The sequence below is a fragment of the Nerophis ophidion genome, linkage group LG08, assembly GCF_033978795.1.
Source record: "Nerophis ophidion isolate RoL-2023_Sa linkage group LG08, RoL_Noph_v1.0, whole genome shotgun sequence".
In the NCBI taxonomy this organism is placed as follows: Eukaryota; Metazoa; Chordata; class Actinopteri; order Syngnathiformes; family Syngnathidae; genus Nerophis; species Nerophis ophidion.
Genome location: NC_084618.1, coordinates 38,487,714 through 38,506,812, shown reverse-complemented (window position 1 = coordinate 38,506,812; position 19,099 = coordinate 38,487,714). Strand labels below are relative to the sequence as shown.

The window sequence follows — 19,099 nt, the reverse complement described above, 5'->3', positions numbered from 1 at the left end:
ATACAAAACTATTCAACTAAGCTACCGCAATATGAAGTACAGCTAAAGTGTCCAAGTACTCACTGCAGGCCTTGTTTGAGCGAGATGTAGACCTCCTCCAGTCTTTTCGGCTGAGGCTCCCTGGAGCTGCTGCCCCCCTTGTGACCAGACAGATGGGGCTTTTTGGGTTTAGACTGAGGCTTCTTCTGCGCCGCAGAGTTGCCCATGAAGGAGTTACACCTATACACGTATTTAAACACAGTCCTGTTTCCATCAGTGCATTTGATAGACAACTACAGTAGGCTCCAGCAACCCCCGAGACCCCGAATGGGATAAGCAGTAAAAAATGGATGGATGGATGGAAATACAGTACAGTCATTTCCAAGAGACGTATCATGACCCTAATACAAGTATTATTGTTTTCGTGTGGATTTGAGACACAGTAATGATGAGGTATTCCAGTGATTCCCTATTTACTTAATGAATAGATTAGACACTACCTGTTTGCCCCTGCTGATAAACACATTATAATGAGACTGGCTGTGAATGTAGCTTGTTGTACTGCGTACACAAATCAAACTTTATTTAAAGAGCACTTTTCATACGCAGGCAAGTGGTAAACAAACTGCAACACAAAGGGCCAGAGGATATTGGGATCCGCGAGGGTTGATACGGTAAAAGCAGTTTGGATAGATAACAGGACGCAAGGCCATCAAGATATCTAAAAACTAATAATAGAAATTTAAAATCGACGCTGAGGCGCCTCTGACGCTCCTGGTCTACCAGAGAATAAAATGAGGCCGCATGAGGGATCAGTGTTGACAACTTGGGAACTTTGTCACTGTATTTGAGATTTCCCGCAAAAGACTCTGATGTAGCGACTTGTATGGTCTTTCAGCGGTACCTCAACTTGAGTGCCACAACTTAAGTGTGCTTTGAGATGAGAGCTGTCTCTCAGCTATTTGCTGCGCTTTAAATTGCAAGATAACGTTTGAGTTACACGCATTCCCGCCATTAGTTGGTGTAGCAAATGTCACAGTGAACACCGTAAGATCCGACCAAAACATCTGGTCTAACTTGCTAGCATTAGCTTTTAGCTAGGGAACAACATAACTTTGTCTTCCCACCATGGGAAGGAAAAGAGCGGCGGTGAAGGATAGTGGTGGGAAGAAGAAGCAAATGATATATATATATATATATATATATATATATATATATATATATATAAATCAAAAACATGACAGAGCGTGTCGCCAACTTGATGCTCCTGGAGCAAGCCCAGTATGTTAAAATAATATCTTAACGGCGGACATTTATTAATGAAAATATGGAAACGCTGCTGATGGTGTGTTTGATGGAAAAAGCAGCGGGAAGGAGATACCGTAGAAGTTTGCGCTCCAAAGTAAATGTTGTACTTTATTATTACATTACTACATACAACTGCTGTAGTTGTTAGTAATACATTCCATTGTATTGTTTTTATAAAATAAAAACAATATTTATCATCTAAAACATTCTATTGTATTGTTTTCATTCAATAAAAACAATATTTCTCATCAATTGTGCGGTTGTGGGGGCCCAAGTCACGGTTAAATTGATTTATAGTAATTTCAATGGGGGATTTGAGATACAAGTGTTTTGACTTAGGAGCTCTGTCACAGAATCAAAAAGTTCTTAAGTTGAGGTAATATTGTAGTACTTCTCAAACATAATTTTTGCTCACTCCATAAAAATGACATGCGTCATATAGTCAATAATGCAAATTAGACAATGACATAATTTAGGGGTTAAACTTATTTATAAAAGGGAGAAAATCATTTTTTTTTTTTAACTATCCTCTGCTAAAAGTAAAATTGTGTAGGTGTACCTAATATTGTGTCCAGTGAGTGGCTGAACATGAATTCATTACACTTAAAGAACTTCTTGTGCACAAAGCGGTCTAAACACACAAACTTATCTTCTGCTGAAGTGAACAAATAAAAAACAAGAATAGATCACAATGAGGTGATGGCACTCGTGGCGAGCTGTGGCATGCAATTGTTCATTTATCAGTTTGCACGCCACTGAGCGACACTGTGACAAAAATTCCCACCACAGTCAATGGAATTTAAATATTAACATTGGAAACAATGCTAACAGAAAAACACACTGTACAATCCTGTATATCCATGTGGGTTTTTGTGTACTTAGTGAACTTTTTCTGCTGGCCATCATTCCATTTTAGGTCACCCTCATCTACGGCCCACCCCCTCATTTCAGTTTCTACCACTAAGCTGACATTTCCGTAAGCGTGATGAAAAATGCCTACCCAGCAGAAGGCAAGGCTACGACGAGCCCCAAACTAGTTGAAACGTGGGATGGTGGACGACGCAGCGACGCGACTGCAACAAATGTAGGGCAGCCTGGAGGTTCAAGCATGCTCGAGTCGTGTATCTTGGTACGCACACACATACACACACACTCACAAGGACACACTTCAGTTGAAAAGGCAGTGTCTGTGAGCAATATGCAGACATGCCTAAATGCACATGACACATGGCCACACGCGTGCACGCCAACACATCAGAGCCCAGCAATTCTCTTACGTTAAACATGAGCTGCCTTCAAGAGACCACGGCCTAATAACTGCAGATTTAGGACACAAACATTGCGTTTTTGTTCAACTACTATTAAAATACTTGCCAATTTACTGTTAATAGCTGGTTACTTTCTGTTTTAACATTTTTCCACACTTATTTTCCTGTTGTTTGGCTACTTCCCATTAGTTTTGGGTGATACTACAAATTTGGGGCAGCACGGTGGGACAGGGGTTAGTGCATGTGTTTCACAATATGAAGGTCCTGAGTAGTCCTGAGTTCAATCCCGATCTTTTTGTGTGGAATTTGCATGTTCTCTGTCTGGGTTCCCTCCGGGCACTCTGGCTCCCTCCCACCTCCAAAGACATGCACCTGGGGATAGGTTGATTGGCAAGACTAAATTGGTTCTTAAACTGGGTTCGATCGAACCCTAGGGGTTCGGTGAGTTGGCCACAGGGGTTCGGCGTAACCTCCGTCGCGGAGGTCAAGACACACCCGACTAATCGTGTAAATAAAAACTTCTCCCTATATATGGATACGGCAACAGCAGAAATCCCACTGATTTGCAGGTGTGTAATTTGTTGTGAGTTCATGCACTGTGTTGGTTTTGTTCTTTGAACAAGGTGATGTTCATGCACGGTTCTCTTTGTGCACCAGTAAAAATAACATAACATTGTCTTGAATTTGAAAAAAATTCAACGTTTTTCACTAAAGAAGGGTTCGGTGAATGCGCATATGAAACCGGTGGGGTTCGATACCTCCAACAAGTTTAAGAACCACTGCCCTAGTGTGTGAATGTGAGTGTGAATGTTGTCCGTCTATCTGTGTTGGCCCTGCGATGAGGTGGCGACTTGTCCAGGGTGTACTCCGCCTTCCGCCTGAATGCAGCTGAGATCGGCTCCAGCACCCCCCGCGACCCAAAAAAGTAGAAAATGGGTGGATGGACTACAAATTTGGGTATCGATCCAATAACAATCAGGCAGTAGTAGTCAAATTCATGTTCATACCTTAAAGTTATAGGATCATTAAATGATTCCATCTTGAAAAACTAATCTGACAGAAACACTGTATGGGGGTGTAACAATATCAATTAATATCTATAATATTCATTTTGTCCCTTTTATTACATACAGCCTTTATAATAAAGTCAATAGTACAAAATCAATGGAAAAACTATGGGCCCTTATTTCCCACATTTGTGAACAACAAAACGGAGGACAAAAAGAATTTTGAAATAATAAAAAATATCAATCTAATCACTGTAGTATCGACCATATAATGATTGTTACTGCCAATATTTGTATTGAACCACCCACTCCTAGCCCACAAGAGCGCTTGCTTAGCAGTTAGCTATACATATACTCTCGTCCTTCAGTGATAATGTTACATGTACAATACTCACTTTATTTCCCGCCACGAAGGCGAGAATTGTTGTTTAGAACAGTGGTTCTCAACGTTTTTTCAGTGCTGTACCCCCTGTCAACATTTTTTTTTAATTCAAGTACCCCCTAATCAGAGCAAAGCATTTTTGGTTGAAAAAAAGAGAAAGAAGTAAAATACAGCACTATGTCATCAGTTTCTGATTTATTAAAATGTTTAACAGTGCAACATGTTGCTCATTTTTAGTGGTCTTTCTTGAACTATTTGGAAAAAAATATATAAAAATAACTAAAAACTTGTTGAAAATTAAACAAGTGGTTCAATTATAAATAAAGATTTCTACACATAGAAGTAATCATCAACTTAAAGTGCCCTCTTTGGGGATTGTAACAGAGATCAATTTGGATTCATGAACTTAATTCTGAACATTTCTTCACAAAAAAAGAAATCTTTACCATCAATATTTATGGAACATGTCCACACAAAAAAATTTAGCTGTCAACACTGAACATCGCATTGCTTTTCACAGTTTATGAACATACATTCATATTTTGTTGAAGTATTATTCAATAAACATATTTATAAAGGATTTTTGAATTGTTGATATTTTTAGAATAATATTTAAAAATCTCACGTACCCCTTGGCAATACCTTCAAGTACCCCTAGGGGTACGTGTACCCCCATTTGAAAACCACTGGTTTAGAAAACTGCACTGTGGAGGCACATTAGTCACTAGCGAGGACACTACATTGCGTTGAGGACACCGTCATTATCACGATATGACGATAGTAAAGATTGACCGATAATTAGCTCAGATATTTGTATCGGCCTTTTCTAATTTTTAATATTGAAAATAAATAGTAATATTCACCTCTATTTTTACAATTACTATCATTTTAAATGTAAAAATCATCAAACAAACGCCTTATTTTAATTTAACGGGTCCATTTAAAACTGGTTATTTTGACTCAGATGCAGCCACACCTTTCTGCCTTAAGCATCGTCCCGCCCTGATTGGTTACACAAACCAAGCAAGGGTAAAAGGCAGGGCCAATCATAACCCGAGATCTTTTGCAGGGTTTTCACTTACTGTAAATGCATATCAGCACCAAATATTGTGTATGGCCTCCATCCCAACTAATAATCGGTATTGGCCCTAAAAAACATGTAGGTCGATGGTATCATCCCTACTCCTGACGTAGCCATCAGTTAGCCTCAGTTAACCTCATAGTTTTCCTGCCGGTCCATGACTGCTAGGCTCACCCTATTAAAAGTACCCCTAATCAATCAATCATGTGACTGACATCTAAACTTAGCATTGACATATCGATCACTCCTTCCTGCACCATTGGTATCCAAACCGGCCTCGGACTGAATCTTACCGCGACCGCCGCTCTTGCAGCGTGCTGAAGCCGGCAAACGACTGACTCCGGATGATGCCGTTGGGGCCTCCCGGCGAGTGCGTCCCGGCGGCCGCCATGATCTCCGGGATGCGTGACGACACACCTGCAGGGAGAAGAAGAGAAAGAAAGAGGAGATGTTGATGTGTGGACCAGCAACATTGGACAGGCCTCGACTCGCCGACCTTTTTAGCAAACATACGAGCTCTTTCATGCAGGTGTCAGGAAAGTTGATGCTTGCTACTTTCCGTCAGGTGCGATGTGGACTTTGTGCATATTTGCTGGATGAGGTAAGAGGTGAGACTTGCAAGCAAGATTGATGGCTTAGGTGCAATGCTCTGCCACCAAACCAAAGATGTATCAGTGACCTCATCTGCTACGAATAAAGACACATTCTGTATTTAGCAGCAGCCTGTCAGACATCAGACGGTTGGAAAAAGAAAATAGCAGCATGAATGCAACATGAAGGCGCTCGGGGAATATGTTAAAAATAGACAAGAGGAGTTTGAACGATCAGGTTTCCGTCTAGGAGGTCTTTGACAATGTGCTTCTTGAGGAACAGACATGTGATCACTTTTACATGCATATTTCCCAGATGTAAAAATACCCGCTGATGCCGACTTGTTTAATGGAGGGTAGGATTGCGTGATAGACAATGTAAATTTGGCCGACGATAAAGCTTGTAATACTATAATGATAATGCTGATGATACAATCTAGCTGTGTCCCACTAATTTGACAGCGACATGCGAATGTAGGCGTCCTCAACAAAAGGTAACGTCCTTGCTAGCGGCTAATGTCCCTCCACAGTGCAGCTTCTAAATAACATAAACACACAGTGTTTCTTGTAAGTAGCATTATCACTAAAGGACTGGGGGACAAGGAAAAGCTAAGTATGCTATTGTACACACTGTAGGACGATAAACAGCAAACCACTAAGCTAAAGAACATGAATGTAAACAAGGTGTGGGCAGACAACAGTAACAACACAACATAGGGATGTGCCGATGGATCTGCCACCTATCAATATTGGCCAAATTTCGTTTGATTGCCTATTAATGCCAATCACAAAGGCTGATACCCTCTTGCTAATATTGTATTTATTTTTATTCCCTTGTCTGACTAGCTCGCAGCTAATTCAATCAATCAATCAATCAATCAATGTTTACTTATATAGCCCTAAATCACTAGTGTCTCAAAGGGCTGCACAAACCACCACAATTGTGTATATTCATATGCCGTGTGGAGCCGATCCCCAAAGTTAATAATAACCACCTCAATTCTGGCAACTAAACTGCATTATTTAATATCTTAAGTATAATCATCAAGTATTAGGATGAGGCTAAACATGTTACACACAGAGCAAGCAGAAGCAGGCATGCCAAAGCTAAGCTAGGTTGAAACATCAGGGAAAAAAAAGGTGTTTAGGGAAGTTTAATAAGTATAGATAGAATCATGTTATAGCAGAAAGTAAGCAGATAGTAACAAGAAATTAATAAGTAGATTAATAAGAGTCTAGACAGAGAATAAAATAAAAACCGAGAGACAATAGTAGTTTTTCCTTTTGTTTAGTTATTTACTATTGATTTTTATCATAGATTTTTTTGCAGTAACCAGGAGTACTGAACTAATATATAATAATAAATAATAATAATAATAATAATATATATTGTTCAAGTATGAACATTGGTATGGCCAATACTTGGTATTGGAAAGCTGGATTCCCAAATTTGCAGTATCGCCAAAAACTAATATAAAGTATCCACACAACAGAAGAATAGTAGCAGTGCTTATTGCACTTTAAAATAAGTGTAGATGAAAACATGTCACAGCAAAAAGTAACCTGATATTAACAGTAAATCAGCAAATAAATTCCCATAACAGTTTTGTGAAAACATTAGGTAGCATATGAGTCAGCAGCTAAATTAGGAACCTTTGTAACAACCCTTTTTAAAATTGTTCTTTTATCATTTATATGCCAAATAGTATATTGGTATCTGAAATAACTGCAATATATATCGCGATACAGATTTTAGTCCAAATCGCCTATCCTTAATTGGAGGGCATGGTCCACAAAGACATCTTGCCGACTAATTGTACAAACAGTGTAGAAATAGAAGTGAGGGTAAGACACATTAAACCATCATTGTTGCTGGTTTATGGCGCGATCCTGGTTGAAAGGACTTGTTTGTTGTTTATATTGTGGTTATAGCAATAACTGCAATACTACAACTGATTATAACAATAATCTGTAACTTCAGAATATTTAGAGATGAGAGCATTTTTTTAAATTTTTGTTATGTTTTAGTTTGCGAGCATAAATTTGAGTTACGAGCATCCCCCGCCACTGCTAATAATTGTCCACAGTTAGAGATCGACACAATCCTGCCTTCCAAACACTCAGAACTGAGAAAGTGAGTGCGAAGGAAGACACCCACAGAATCGGAAAACCAAACCATTTCCTACGTTGTAGCAGTCTGCACAACTCCAAGCAGAATTAAACCTTTATGCCAAAACAATGGACATTTATCCATGAAAATATGGAGAAGGTGCCGAATGGCCCGCATGACGTGTTTCAGTTTGTCATTTTCTCCTGACTCTAGACGATCTAGCATTAACCTTGCTCAGTGTGCTGTACGCAATCATACACGCGGGTTGTGTCAACTCTGACATTTCCGGTCTGTCACTCAAAGACGTCCATGTGCAACACAAACAGTGATAACAGTTCCTATTGTTACACCACAGAGAAGCGGGAGAAAAGAAACACATAGTTAGTTCAGTCCGCAAGATAAATGCAATACAATATTATTACATTATTTCATAAAACTACTCTAGTCGTTTGTATTTTTTTACAGAAATGTATCACACTGAAAAGGAAAAATGGGAAAAAAATTAAATGACCACTGCAGAAGACGCCGATTCTGTCATGGAGGATAATATCTAACATGATGATAATGATTCGGATTCACTAATACAAACCCCATTTCCATATGAGTTGGGAAATTTTGTTAGATGTAAATATAAACGGAATACAATGATTTGCAAATCCTTTTCAACTCATATTCAATTGACTGCACTACAAAGACAAGATATTCAATGTTCAAACTCATAAAATATTTTTTTTTTGCAAAAAATAATTAACTTAGAATTTCATGGCTGCAACATGTGCCAAAGTAGTTGGGAAAGGGCATGTTCACCACTGTGTTACATCACATTTTCTTTTAAAAACACTCAATAAATGTTTGGGAACTGAGGAAACTAATTGTTGAAGCTTTGAAAGTGGAATTCGTTGTCATTCTTGTTTTATGTAGAGCTTTAGTCGTTCAACAGCCCGGGATCTCCGCTGTTGTATTTTACGCTTCATATGCGCCACACATTTTCGTTGGGAGACACACCTGTGGGATGTTCTAAATAAGTGTTTGATGAGAATTTCTCAACTTTATCAGTATTTATTGCCACTTTTCCCAACTTCTTTGTCACGTGTTGCTGGCATCAAATTCTAAAGTTAATGATTATTTGCAAAAAAAAAAAATGTTCATCAGTTTGAACATCAAATATGTTGTCTTTGTAGCATATTCAACTTAATATGGGTTGAAAATGATTCGCAAATCATTGTATTCCGTTTATTTTTACATCCAACGCAGTTTCCCAACTCATATGGAAATGGAGTTTGTATTTGCTTTAGCCCACGACTATAGGAGACTTGGCATTTAATTGACTAAAGACGTTAATTGGAGCATTAATAGTATAAAAAGAATAACATTTGGGCATGTAACTTCGTATCTGTCATGTCTCCTCTTAGCACAAAAGCGTTTAGTGCAGACATGCCTTGAGGGTAGACATGTTTGTCAAATCTAATTAGTAGGCAAGCCCTGTGCTTTCAGCTAAAACCCTTAGAAGCGTGTCCAAACACAGGTGACATGAAGAACATTGTTGCTGTCCCCGTCAGCAAAATGCCTCTCTTGTTCATATGGGCGTCCTTACATCTGCCTGTGGTGGTCTCATGCCGTCATACAAAGCACACAACATACACACCGCCTACATCACCCCCTGTGTCAGAAGGTACCAGCAACCTGATAGCATCTCTCTTGGTACACACAAAGAGAGGGTAGAGAACCTTGTTTTTCAGCAGGAAAGGGACAATGGGCCAATGAGACGGACCAATACTGTGCTGGCTGATAATAGCAAACCACAAGGACTGTGATGGCGGTGACTCAGTGAGTGAATCACGAAGACCGATGGTTCATCTGCAGCATAAACAAGCGAATATCTGCTCGATAAAAATTGTCCATGTTTGTCTTTAAAGCAGGGGTGTCAAACTTATTTTAGATTGGGGGACACATGGAGACAAATATCCTCCCAAGTGGGCCGGACAGGTAAAATCACGCCAAGATAACTTAAAAATAAATACAACTTCAGATTGTTTTCTTTGTTTAAAAATTAATGTGTTGTTTTTATAGTTAGATGTTGCGTTTAATAGTATTTTATCTTTATTTGTCGTTATTTATACTTTCTGAATAAATGATGTGATAATGTTCATCAGTCAACTCATTGGTGTTAATTTTCAATCTATCAAGACAAAAAAAATAAATAAAGGAAATTACAGGATGGCGTCTTGTCCTTGCGCCCGAATGAAGCTGGGATAGGCTCCAGCACCCCCTGCGACACCGAACGGAACAAGCAGTGGTAAATGGATGGCTGGAATTACAGGATGTTATTTATGTAGTTTGCTCATTTTCCTCGACTGATGTACTAACATCATGTGGCTTATTTTGTACATTTGTAGCATCATCTACAAAGATACAAATAATTGCTATTGTGATATCTAGTGGACACATTTAAAACAGCAGTTTCTTTCATTCCAAAATTTTGGCTACTTTTTATACTTTGCAAACTCATCCGACGGGCCGGATAAAACCTGTTCGCGGGCCTAATTCAGCCTTCGGGCCGTACGATTGACAACCCTGCTTTAAAGAGTACTATGTCCCGTATAATAAACCGCCGAGGTGCTAAACATTTCTAAACTATTCTGCAGCTCACTTTTGTCTTTCCAGTCCTTGTTTCGGACTCAAAAGTGGGTGTCGTGCTAACTCTACAAAAATAATTCTACCAAATAATTCAATATCACAAAGGAAACACTATTTGGCAATGATAGCTACTGGCCGCTTAGATTCAAACGTCGCACAATTGTACATAAGTGCCTCGATAATGAAGTTCTAACAGTAACATGTATCCATCAAGAAGAGGCACCCAAACGTCTTAAATACAGTAAACCTCTGAATTCTGCTACGTCAGTCAGCTGCGTACGTGGGAGATTGATCATTTTGTTTTTCTTCAGCAAAATAGTCGAGCCTCACATTTGTGCTGTTAAAATGTGAGTGTATGTCAGTACTTAAGCATAGAAAGCTATGCTAGTGTTGCTAATGTTTGTGTCCTCCTGTCTCTCTCATTAATGTTACCTTGTAATATATAATTAGAGATGTATTGATTTGAAAATTTCATATCTCGGTTAGTTTGACCAAATATATCAGGTTATCATTACTATCGAGGTATTGTTGAATATCTGGCCTCGGTCCGTGCTGTATTACTCCAACTATAAGTTGATCACTCTGTACTAAACGAGCAAACAAAGCAGGTTAAGTTTTCACAATTGAATAGCTTGTCAGACAGCAATGTGTTTATACAAATTTATATCAGGTTATTGGGAATTAATGTTCGCTTTTAAGATAGCTAGCGAGGTAGCCGATCCATGAGTTTATCAAAGCGTGGTCATCTTCCATCCATCCATTCATTCATTTTTTACCGCTTGTCCTCTTCGGGGTTGCGGGGGGTCGCTGAAGCCTATCTTAGCTGCATTCGGTCTATGAAGGTTAATTTGTGTCTTTATTACCAAAAGCTTTTTGTTAAAGGCCTACTGAAATGAGATTTTCTTATTTAAACGGGGATAGCAGGTCCATTCTATGTGTCATACTTGATCATTTCGCGATATTGCCATATTTTTGCTGAAAGGATGTAGTAGATAACATCCATGATAAAGTTCGCAACTGAAGAAAAGCCCTACCTCTACCGGAAGTTGCAGAAGATGACGTCACATGTTGATATATTCACACTGATTTTAATGGGAGCCTCCAACAAAAACAGCTATTCGGACCGAGAAAACGACAATTTACCCATTAATTTGAGCGAGGATGAAAGATTCGTGTTTGAGGATATTGATAGCGATGGACTAGAAAGAAAAAAAACGCGATTGCAATCGCGTTGCATTCAGACGGATTCATATGTTTTTAGAGACATTTACTAGGAATTTTCTGGGAAATGCCTTATCTTTCTATTGTGTTGCTAGTGTTTTAGTGTGTTTAACAGTCCCTGATAGTCGGAAGTGTACGTCCACGGCCGGGTCTTGACGCGCAGTGTCTCGGGGAAGTCGACGGCAGCTGTACGGGAGGCGCAAGCTCAGCTGATATCCGGTAAGTGGCGACTTTTTAACCACAATTTTCTCACCGAAACCTGCTGGTTGACAAGTGGTCGGGATCCATGTCCGCTCTGATCCATAGTAAAGTTTCAACTCCGTGAATTTTAAACAAGGAATCAACGTGTGTTTGTGTGGCTAAGGGCTAAAGCTTCCCAACTCCATCGTTCTACTTTGAGTTCTCCAATATTAATTGAACAAATTGCAAAAGATTCAGCATCACAGATCTCCAAAATACTGTGTAATTATGCCGTTAAAGCAGACGACTTTTAACTGTGTGTGTGTGTGTGTGTGTGTGTGTGTGTGTGTGTGTGTGTGTGTGTGTGTGTGTGTGCAGCGCTCATATTCATAACAGCCTGTGACGTCACGCGTACACATCATTACGTGATGTTTTCAAGAAAAAAGTCCCGGGAAATTTAAAATTGCAATTTAGTAAACTAAAAAGGCCGTATTGGCATGTGTTGCAATGTTAATATTTCATCATTGATATATAAACTATCAGACTGCGTGGTGGGTAGTAGTGGATTTCAGTAGGCCCTGAGGACTGAATTGATGTAACTGAATTTATTGTGTTTGAATATTGTGAGCATCATTTTTGCAGTCAAATTTGTGAGCAAAATGTGTTTTTAAACAAACTGCCTGTTTGCTACTTTGCAAGACCCACGCCATGTGACTGCACCTGGACACCGCATTGGCTGGTTCTGAGACACCATTAACTTGCCCTAATGAGTCTTGAATTTGCTAGAGCACTGAATTTTGTTGAACTAAATTATTTACAATCGGGCGGAAGGCGGTGTACACCCTGGACAAGTTGCTACGTCCTCACAGGGCCAACACGGATAGACAGACAACATTCACACTCACATTCACACATTAAGGACCATTTAGTGTTGCCCATCAACCTATCCGCAGGTGCATGTCTTTGGAGGTGGGAGGAAGCCGGAGTACCCGGAGGGAACCCACGCATTCACGGGGAGAACATGCAAACGCCACACAGAAAGATCCCGAGCCCGGGATTGAACCCAGGACTACTCAGGACCTTTGTATTGTGAGGCAGACACACTAACCTTTTATTTTATTTTTTTCACGATACACGATATATATCTCGATATTTTGCCTTTGCCTTGATACATATAATCACAGTAGTATGATGATTTTATGTGTCTACATTACAACTTGTTCGTACAAGAATGTTGTATGAACCGAGGAATACATACATACACATACATCTCAATTGTATGCTCATTTTAAACTTTCATGCAGAGAGGGCAATCACAACTAAGTTTTGTTGTTGACTATTTTTTCCATACGGTGTTCATCTGGAAATGTTTGCCTCGCCATTTTGATGGTGTGGGAGTGTGGCACCGAAAGGAGATATTGATATGCAGAGTAAGCACTCTTCATTCTCTAGCTGGTGACTTTTCAAATGATGCTACATATTAGCAGTAGTGCTACTTTTGGTAGCAACGCTTTTGCTGCATACTTGACAAATTACGGTTGTCTGTTCGACATATTCCCACTTGAAGCCAAACCACCGCCAGACGATGGACCCCCTGCTGTTTTTCTTAGGAAATAATTCTTCTTTCATTTGTTACCAGATTCGCACCTTCTTTCTCTCGTATTACCACTAGCATCACAGCTAACATTACCTATGATGGTACTTTTCTGCTCCGCAAGGGCGTATACGTATGTGATGTGTGTAAGAAGGTGCGCTTGCTGTCTGTGAGGAGACAAGAAAGAGTGGGAAGAGCCTGTAATGTAATGCCAGCAGCTAAAAGCAACTGCATGAGAACGTATACTCAAATATCACGATATAGTAATTTTCTATATCGCACAGAGACAAACCTGCGATATATCGAGTATATCGATCTATCGCCCAGCTCTACTATGTATTACATACTGTGTATTTAATATGTAAATATTACATATATGTTATATTTTATATTGCTACTATGGTCTACTTTATACCTGCATTATCCTTTCCATCCTTTGTAACTGACCTACTGTGTGGAATAATTTTCCTTGTGGATCAATGAAGTTTGTCTATAAGTCTAAGTCTAAAACCGTAACAATATTATCAAAGTAAATGCACTTTTTTGATCATTTTAATGTAAAATGGTAATACTATACTATTGGTAAAACTATACAAACACTGCTAATGCTAATAAGGTAAAAAATTGGGAGTTCTACCGTGGTTTATCATTAATACAGTTCATTGTTAAATCTGCTACATTAAGCAAATGCAGAGTAACAGTGTATATGAAAAAAGTGGATGAAGTGATTGGAATCAAAAACAGACTTCGACAAACACAGCTCATTAGTATTAAAGCTACAGACACAAAATGTTACGTGTTCTCAGTAAAGCTTACCAAAAACATTTTTAAAAACGGTCTAAAGTCAAGCATTAAGGACAGCAGACTAAAACACTTTGAAAGTACTATTGAAAAATAATATAACAATGATGCTTTTAACACAAATACGGATAAAATGCAGCAAAAAAACGCATAATTTGATTCTGATTTAAAGGCAGAGAAACTCAGTGTTTGTCCTCAAATCTCTTCACAAACAAAGATGGCGTCCAGGCCCTGTCACCCCTCATCAGCGCACCCTGAGAGCGACAATCCCGACCCGCAGTTCGCTCACGTTCGCCGTTCCCATCGAGTGCCAGCCTTTTCATGCACTGAATGTGTCTGCCAGTCAGGCCATTCAGGCCTCTTTCTCCTCTAACGCTCACACACAATAATGTCCCCAAACGCCCTTGGACAAGGTGCGGACTCGTTTTTTTTGGGGTGCGGGGCGGAATAATAAGTGAGTGTGAGATTGTTTTCACACGAGCAGATAGGTGGTTAAGGATTGCTGCCCTTTAAAAATAAAAATGACAAGGTAAAAACCAGAAAGTGTTGCTATCTCAGTACTTTACCTGTCAATAACGGCATACGCTCAGCTGTTATTGTTTTATATATAACTCTCAGACAGTGTGTTTAATACACATCAAATTGATAAAAGCAATGCAATTTAGGTAATTTTTTGCCAAGGGTGTCCAACGTGCGGCCAGGGAGGAATTTGTGGCCCGCAGCTAATTTTTTTACCGCCCCACTGCACGATTTGAAAATATTACAAAAAAAAAAAAAAAAATCAAAAAGTAGAATGAAAGAGCAAACAGGTGCAATGAGAAATGTTGCAATATTGACACTAATTACATAAAGCTGTCAGGTAACCATTTTTTTTTACTTTAAAACTGTCATTGCTAAAAAAATAATAAATACTTAAAATTGATCAATCAATCTCAAGTTTATGTATAGAGAATTAGGCGTTGGACTTAAAAATAATATATTTTGATGTCGGACTTTTCTTTAACACTTTTATGATTGGGGGCGTTTTGGATCCCGATACCTTTTGTCTGATTTTGTTTAAACTGTCATTGTTCAAATATTAATAAATTAAAAGCAATGTTGTTACGAATATTTCTTTTATTTAATTCTCTAATTCCTTCACATTAAATATTCCACTTTGAACATTTTTGGGGGAGAAGTACAGGTGGGAATCTTTGGGTGCCTTACGAATCGATTACGATTATGGTTCAGGACCTTCGATTTGATTAAAAATCGATTATTGATGCATCTTTAATTTATGTATATTGATACAGTTTAACATTTCTTTTCATTTAATAGATAAATAGGCGTTTGTCAGTTTCAACTTTAAAAAAACAATTCATTTGGAAAAAAAAAGTTACATCAATTCCCACATTTATCAAATTAATGAAAATGTGTACAAAACTGGACCATAAGTGCCCTAAAATAAAGGAGATGGCCGGCTCTCTCGATGAGGTGGCTCGATGCAGTAAGTCGAATTTTAGAACTGTCTGCATTTACAATAAATAAATCGATAATCGATTCTATAACAAACCATGTCCGATGTTCCGAATTGCAATGCATCTGAAAAAAAAAGTTTTCTCCCCATTATTTGTTTTTTCGTTAAAAAATATATTTTTGACAAAAAGAGCATACAACTTAAAAAATAAAAAAAACTTAAATTCAACAGATAGATCTGAGTTGATCTATGGTTGTTTAAGTGTAGAAACTAAAACAAATGTTAACATATGACCTCATTTTTTTAACACTTTAACACCCTTTTGGGTCCCCAAGACCAATACAGGCCTACTGAAACCCACTACTACCGACCACGCAGTCTGATAGTTTATATATCAATGATGAAATATTAACATTGCAACATATGCCAATACGGCCAGTTTAGTTCACTAAATTGCAATTTTAAATTTCCCGCAGAGTTTCTTGTTTAAAACGTCGCGGAATGATGACGCGTTGCCGTGACGTCACGGACTGTAGAAGACATATTAGCGCAGCACCATTTGCGGCTAAAAGTCGTCTCTGTTCTTCGCAAAATTAAACAGTATTCTGGACATCTGTGTTGCTGAATCTTTTCCAATTTGTTTGATTAATAATGGAGAAGTCAAAGTAGAAAGATGGAGTTGGGAAGCTTCAGCCTTTAGCCACACAAACACACGGTGATTCCTTGTTTAAAATTCCCGGAGGTGAAGCTTTACTATGGATCAGAGCGGTCAAGCGAACATGGTTCCCGACCACTTGTCAACCGGCAGGTTTCGGTGAGAAGATTGTGGTAAAAAGTTGCCTCTTACCAAAGATACCAGAGCTTGCGCCGTCCATGCAGCTGCCGCCGACTTCCCTCAGAGACTGGCCTCAAGACACCCGTGGACACACCCCTCTGACTATCATGTACTATTTAATCTCACTAAAACACTAGCAACACAATAGAAAGATAAGGGATTTCCCAGAATTATCTTAGTAAATGTGTCTAAAACATCTGAATCTGTCCCAATGCAATCGCCTTTTTTTTTTAACTGTATTTATTTATTTTTTCCTAGTCTTTTGCTATCAATATCATCATTTACGAATCTTTCATCCTCGCTCAAATTAATGGGGAAATTGTCGTTTTCTCGGTCAGAGTAGCTCTTGCTGCTGGAGGCTCACATTATAAACAATGTGAGGACGTGAGGAGCCCTCACCCTTGTGACGTCATCGTCTGCGACTTCCGGTAAAGGCGAGGCTTTTTTTAATCAGCACCAAAAGTTGCGAACTTTATCGTGGATGTTCTCTACTAAATCCTTTCAGCAAAAATATGGCAATATCGCGAAATTATCAAGTATGACACATAGAATGGACCTGCTATCCCCATTTAAATAAGAAAATCTCATTTCAGTAGGCCTTTAACACTCACCAAAATTGAGGGAAGCCCTAATGGTTACAATAAATATTGTATTGGCTTTGAAAATGAAAAATATCAAAATGGACCCCACATGCTATCATTTTTGAGTGTGTGGTGTGGCCCCAGTGGAAAAAGTTTGAACACCACTGATATATGCCTACAAAATGTCTTGATATAATATGTGCATTATTAGAGCTGGTAAAGCAAATTAGTTAACATCTAATAATATATCAAATTAATAATTAATTCATTTTATTTTCACAATTTGCGCAGGGCCAATAAAAAAACAACCTGCCAGGGCCACACTGCAGACACAAACACACACTTGAGTCGCTTTTGTGCCTTTGTCCAACATAAAAATGTCCAAAGTGGCAAGAAACACCACTCACCTCCCTCAAGCTGCACAAACTGAAACACACCCAAGTAGTGGTGACTCTGTGCGTGTGTGTCTGCGTCAGCCTCAACTTCTATATGCTGGTATAAATTTCCCTTGCCACGGCAACAGCAGAGAAAAATGGGATGATGTGGTAGGTTATGTAAAAGAACAGTTAGCAACCACACACACGCGAACGCACACACACACAGAGACATCCACATTTGTGCTGCACATAAAACTCTGCTGGATCGTGTTCATGTTCAATTCAGCCTAATTAAGTTGTAAAGATGGCCACTGACATCACACTTAATGCCTTCACTAAGTGCTTATACAATATTGCTTAGTGTAGTCATAAAAAAAACAAAAGTAGCCTATTCTGAAAACAAATAAAATGACATTATTTCTATATGTGATCGGGATGAAGCAGCATTTCGCTCCCAGCAGCATGTTTGCACGTGAGATTGGAACACATTTTAGTAACACAACAACCACCCTCCCGACCAATTTACCAGTTCTCCCATCATCGAACCTCACTTGAAAGCACCATGATATCGCTGCAACATGCTGTGAACATACAACGCGAAAGCTGTCAAAAGAGACGTCAGCGCTCTTCCAGGTGCCAACAATGGCTCTTTGTGTCACCAACTCACCGGCGGACAATTCCCGAAGGAAGACATAAACGTTTGTTTAGCGAGTAATACACGCTAGGGACAAAAGTAAGTGATGACATGTGTCACAGGTCAAACACAATTACACAATGTCGCTAACAGGCCCCTTTTGCAGTCTCTTTGCAAAGCTAAAGCGCTATCGGGTAGTCTGTTATCAGCTATCAGAAAGACAAAAGGGGATATGTGGTATTGCTCCACTGCTAATATACTTGCTTTGCAATTTAAACGAGCATAATTTGGAGATATGTGCTTTTCCCCGACATATTTGTCGCAGCTCCTACGGTTGTGTTCAAAATGCTTTTAAAGTCATCCGACCAGCTACACAGTACAGGCCAAAAGTTTGGACACACCTTCTCATTCAATGGGTTTTTTGTTATTTTCATGACTATTCACATTGTAGATTGTCACTGAAGCCATTAAAAGTATGAATGAACACATGTGGAGTTATATACTTAACAAAAAAGGTGAAATAACTGAAAACATGTTTTGTATTTTAGTTTCTTTGAAATAGCCACCCTTTGCTCTGATTACTGTTTTGTACACTCTTGGCATTCTCTCGATAAGCTTCAAGAGGTAGTCACCTGAAAGGTTTTTCACTTCACAGGTCTCATAACTGACAATCTACAATGGTTATAAAATTAAAGAAAACACTGAAATGAAAAAGTTGTGTCCAAACTTTAGGCATGTACTATATGTTATAGGGATGTCCCGATCCGATATTGATATCGGAAATCAGTCCGATATTAGCCAAAAAAGTGAATATCGGATTTTATCTGACTGAATCTAAAAACTCCGACATAAGCTGTCCATTTTCCGCTGCAGCACTTCTATAATAGACTCTGGTTTGATCACACTCCAACACGTTGTTGTACCGAAATCTGTTACCCATCGGAATTTGTAACTCCAAGGGGCGATGTTCCTATGGCGTTTTTTTGATGGTTAAACGGCAAGGCCAAAGTGGAGGAGAAGAAGAACGCTTGCGTAAATGGCGTTAACTATCCGTAATG

General features: G+C 39.0%; 1 protein-coding gene across 7 annotated transcripts in view; it reads right to left on the bottom strand.

Moving 5' to 3' along the window:
- ripor2 (RHO family interacting cell polarization regulator 2) overlaps nucleotides 1-19,099 on the bottom strand; it is a 130,815-nt gene that overhangs the window by 29,510 nt on the left and 82,206 nt on the right. For all 7 annotated transcript variants that reach the window (XM_061908509.1, XM_061908512.1, XM_061908514.1 and 4 more), the window contains exons 2-3: nucleotides 5,319-5,442; nucleotides 64-219 (exon numbers count right to left, since the gene is read on the bottom strand). In XM_061908509.1, coding sequence (XP_061764493.1) covers nucleotides 64-219; nucleotides 5,319-5,442 — 280 coding nt within the window. The remainder of the gene's footprint in view (nucleotides 1-63; nucleotides 220-5,318; nucleotides 5,443-19,099) is intronic.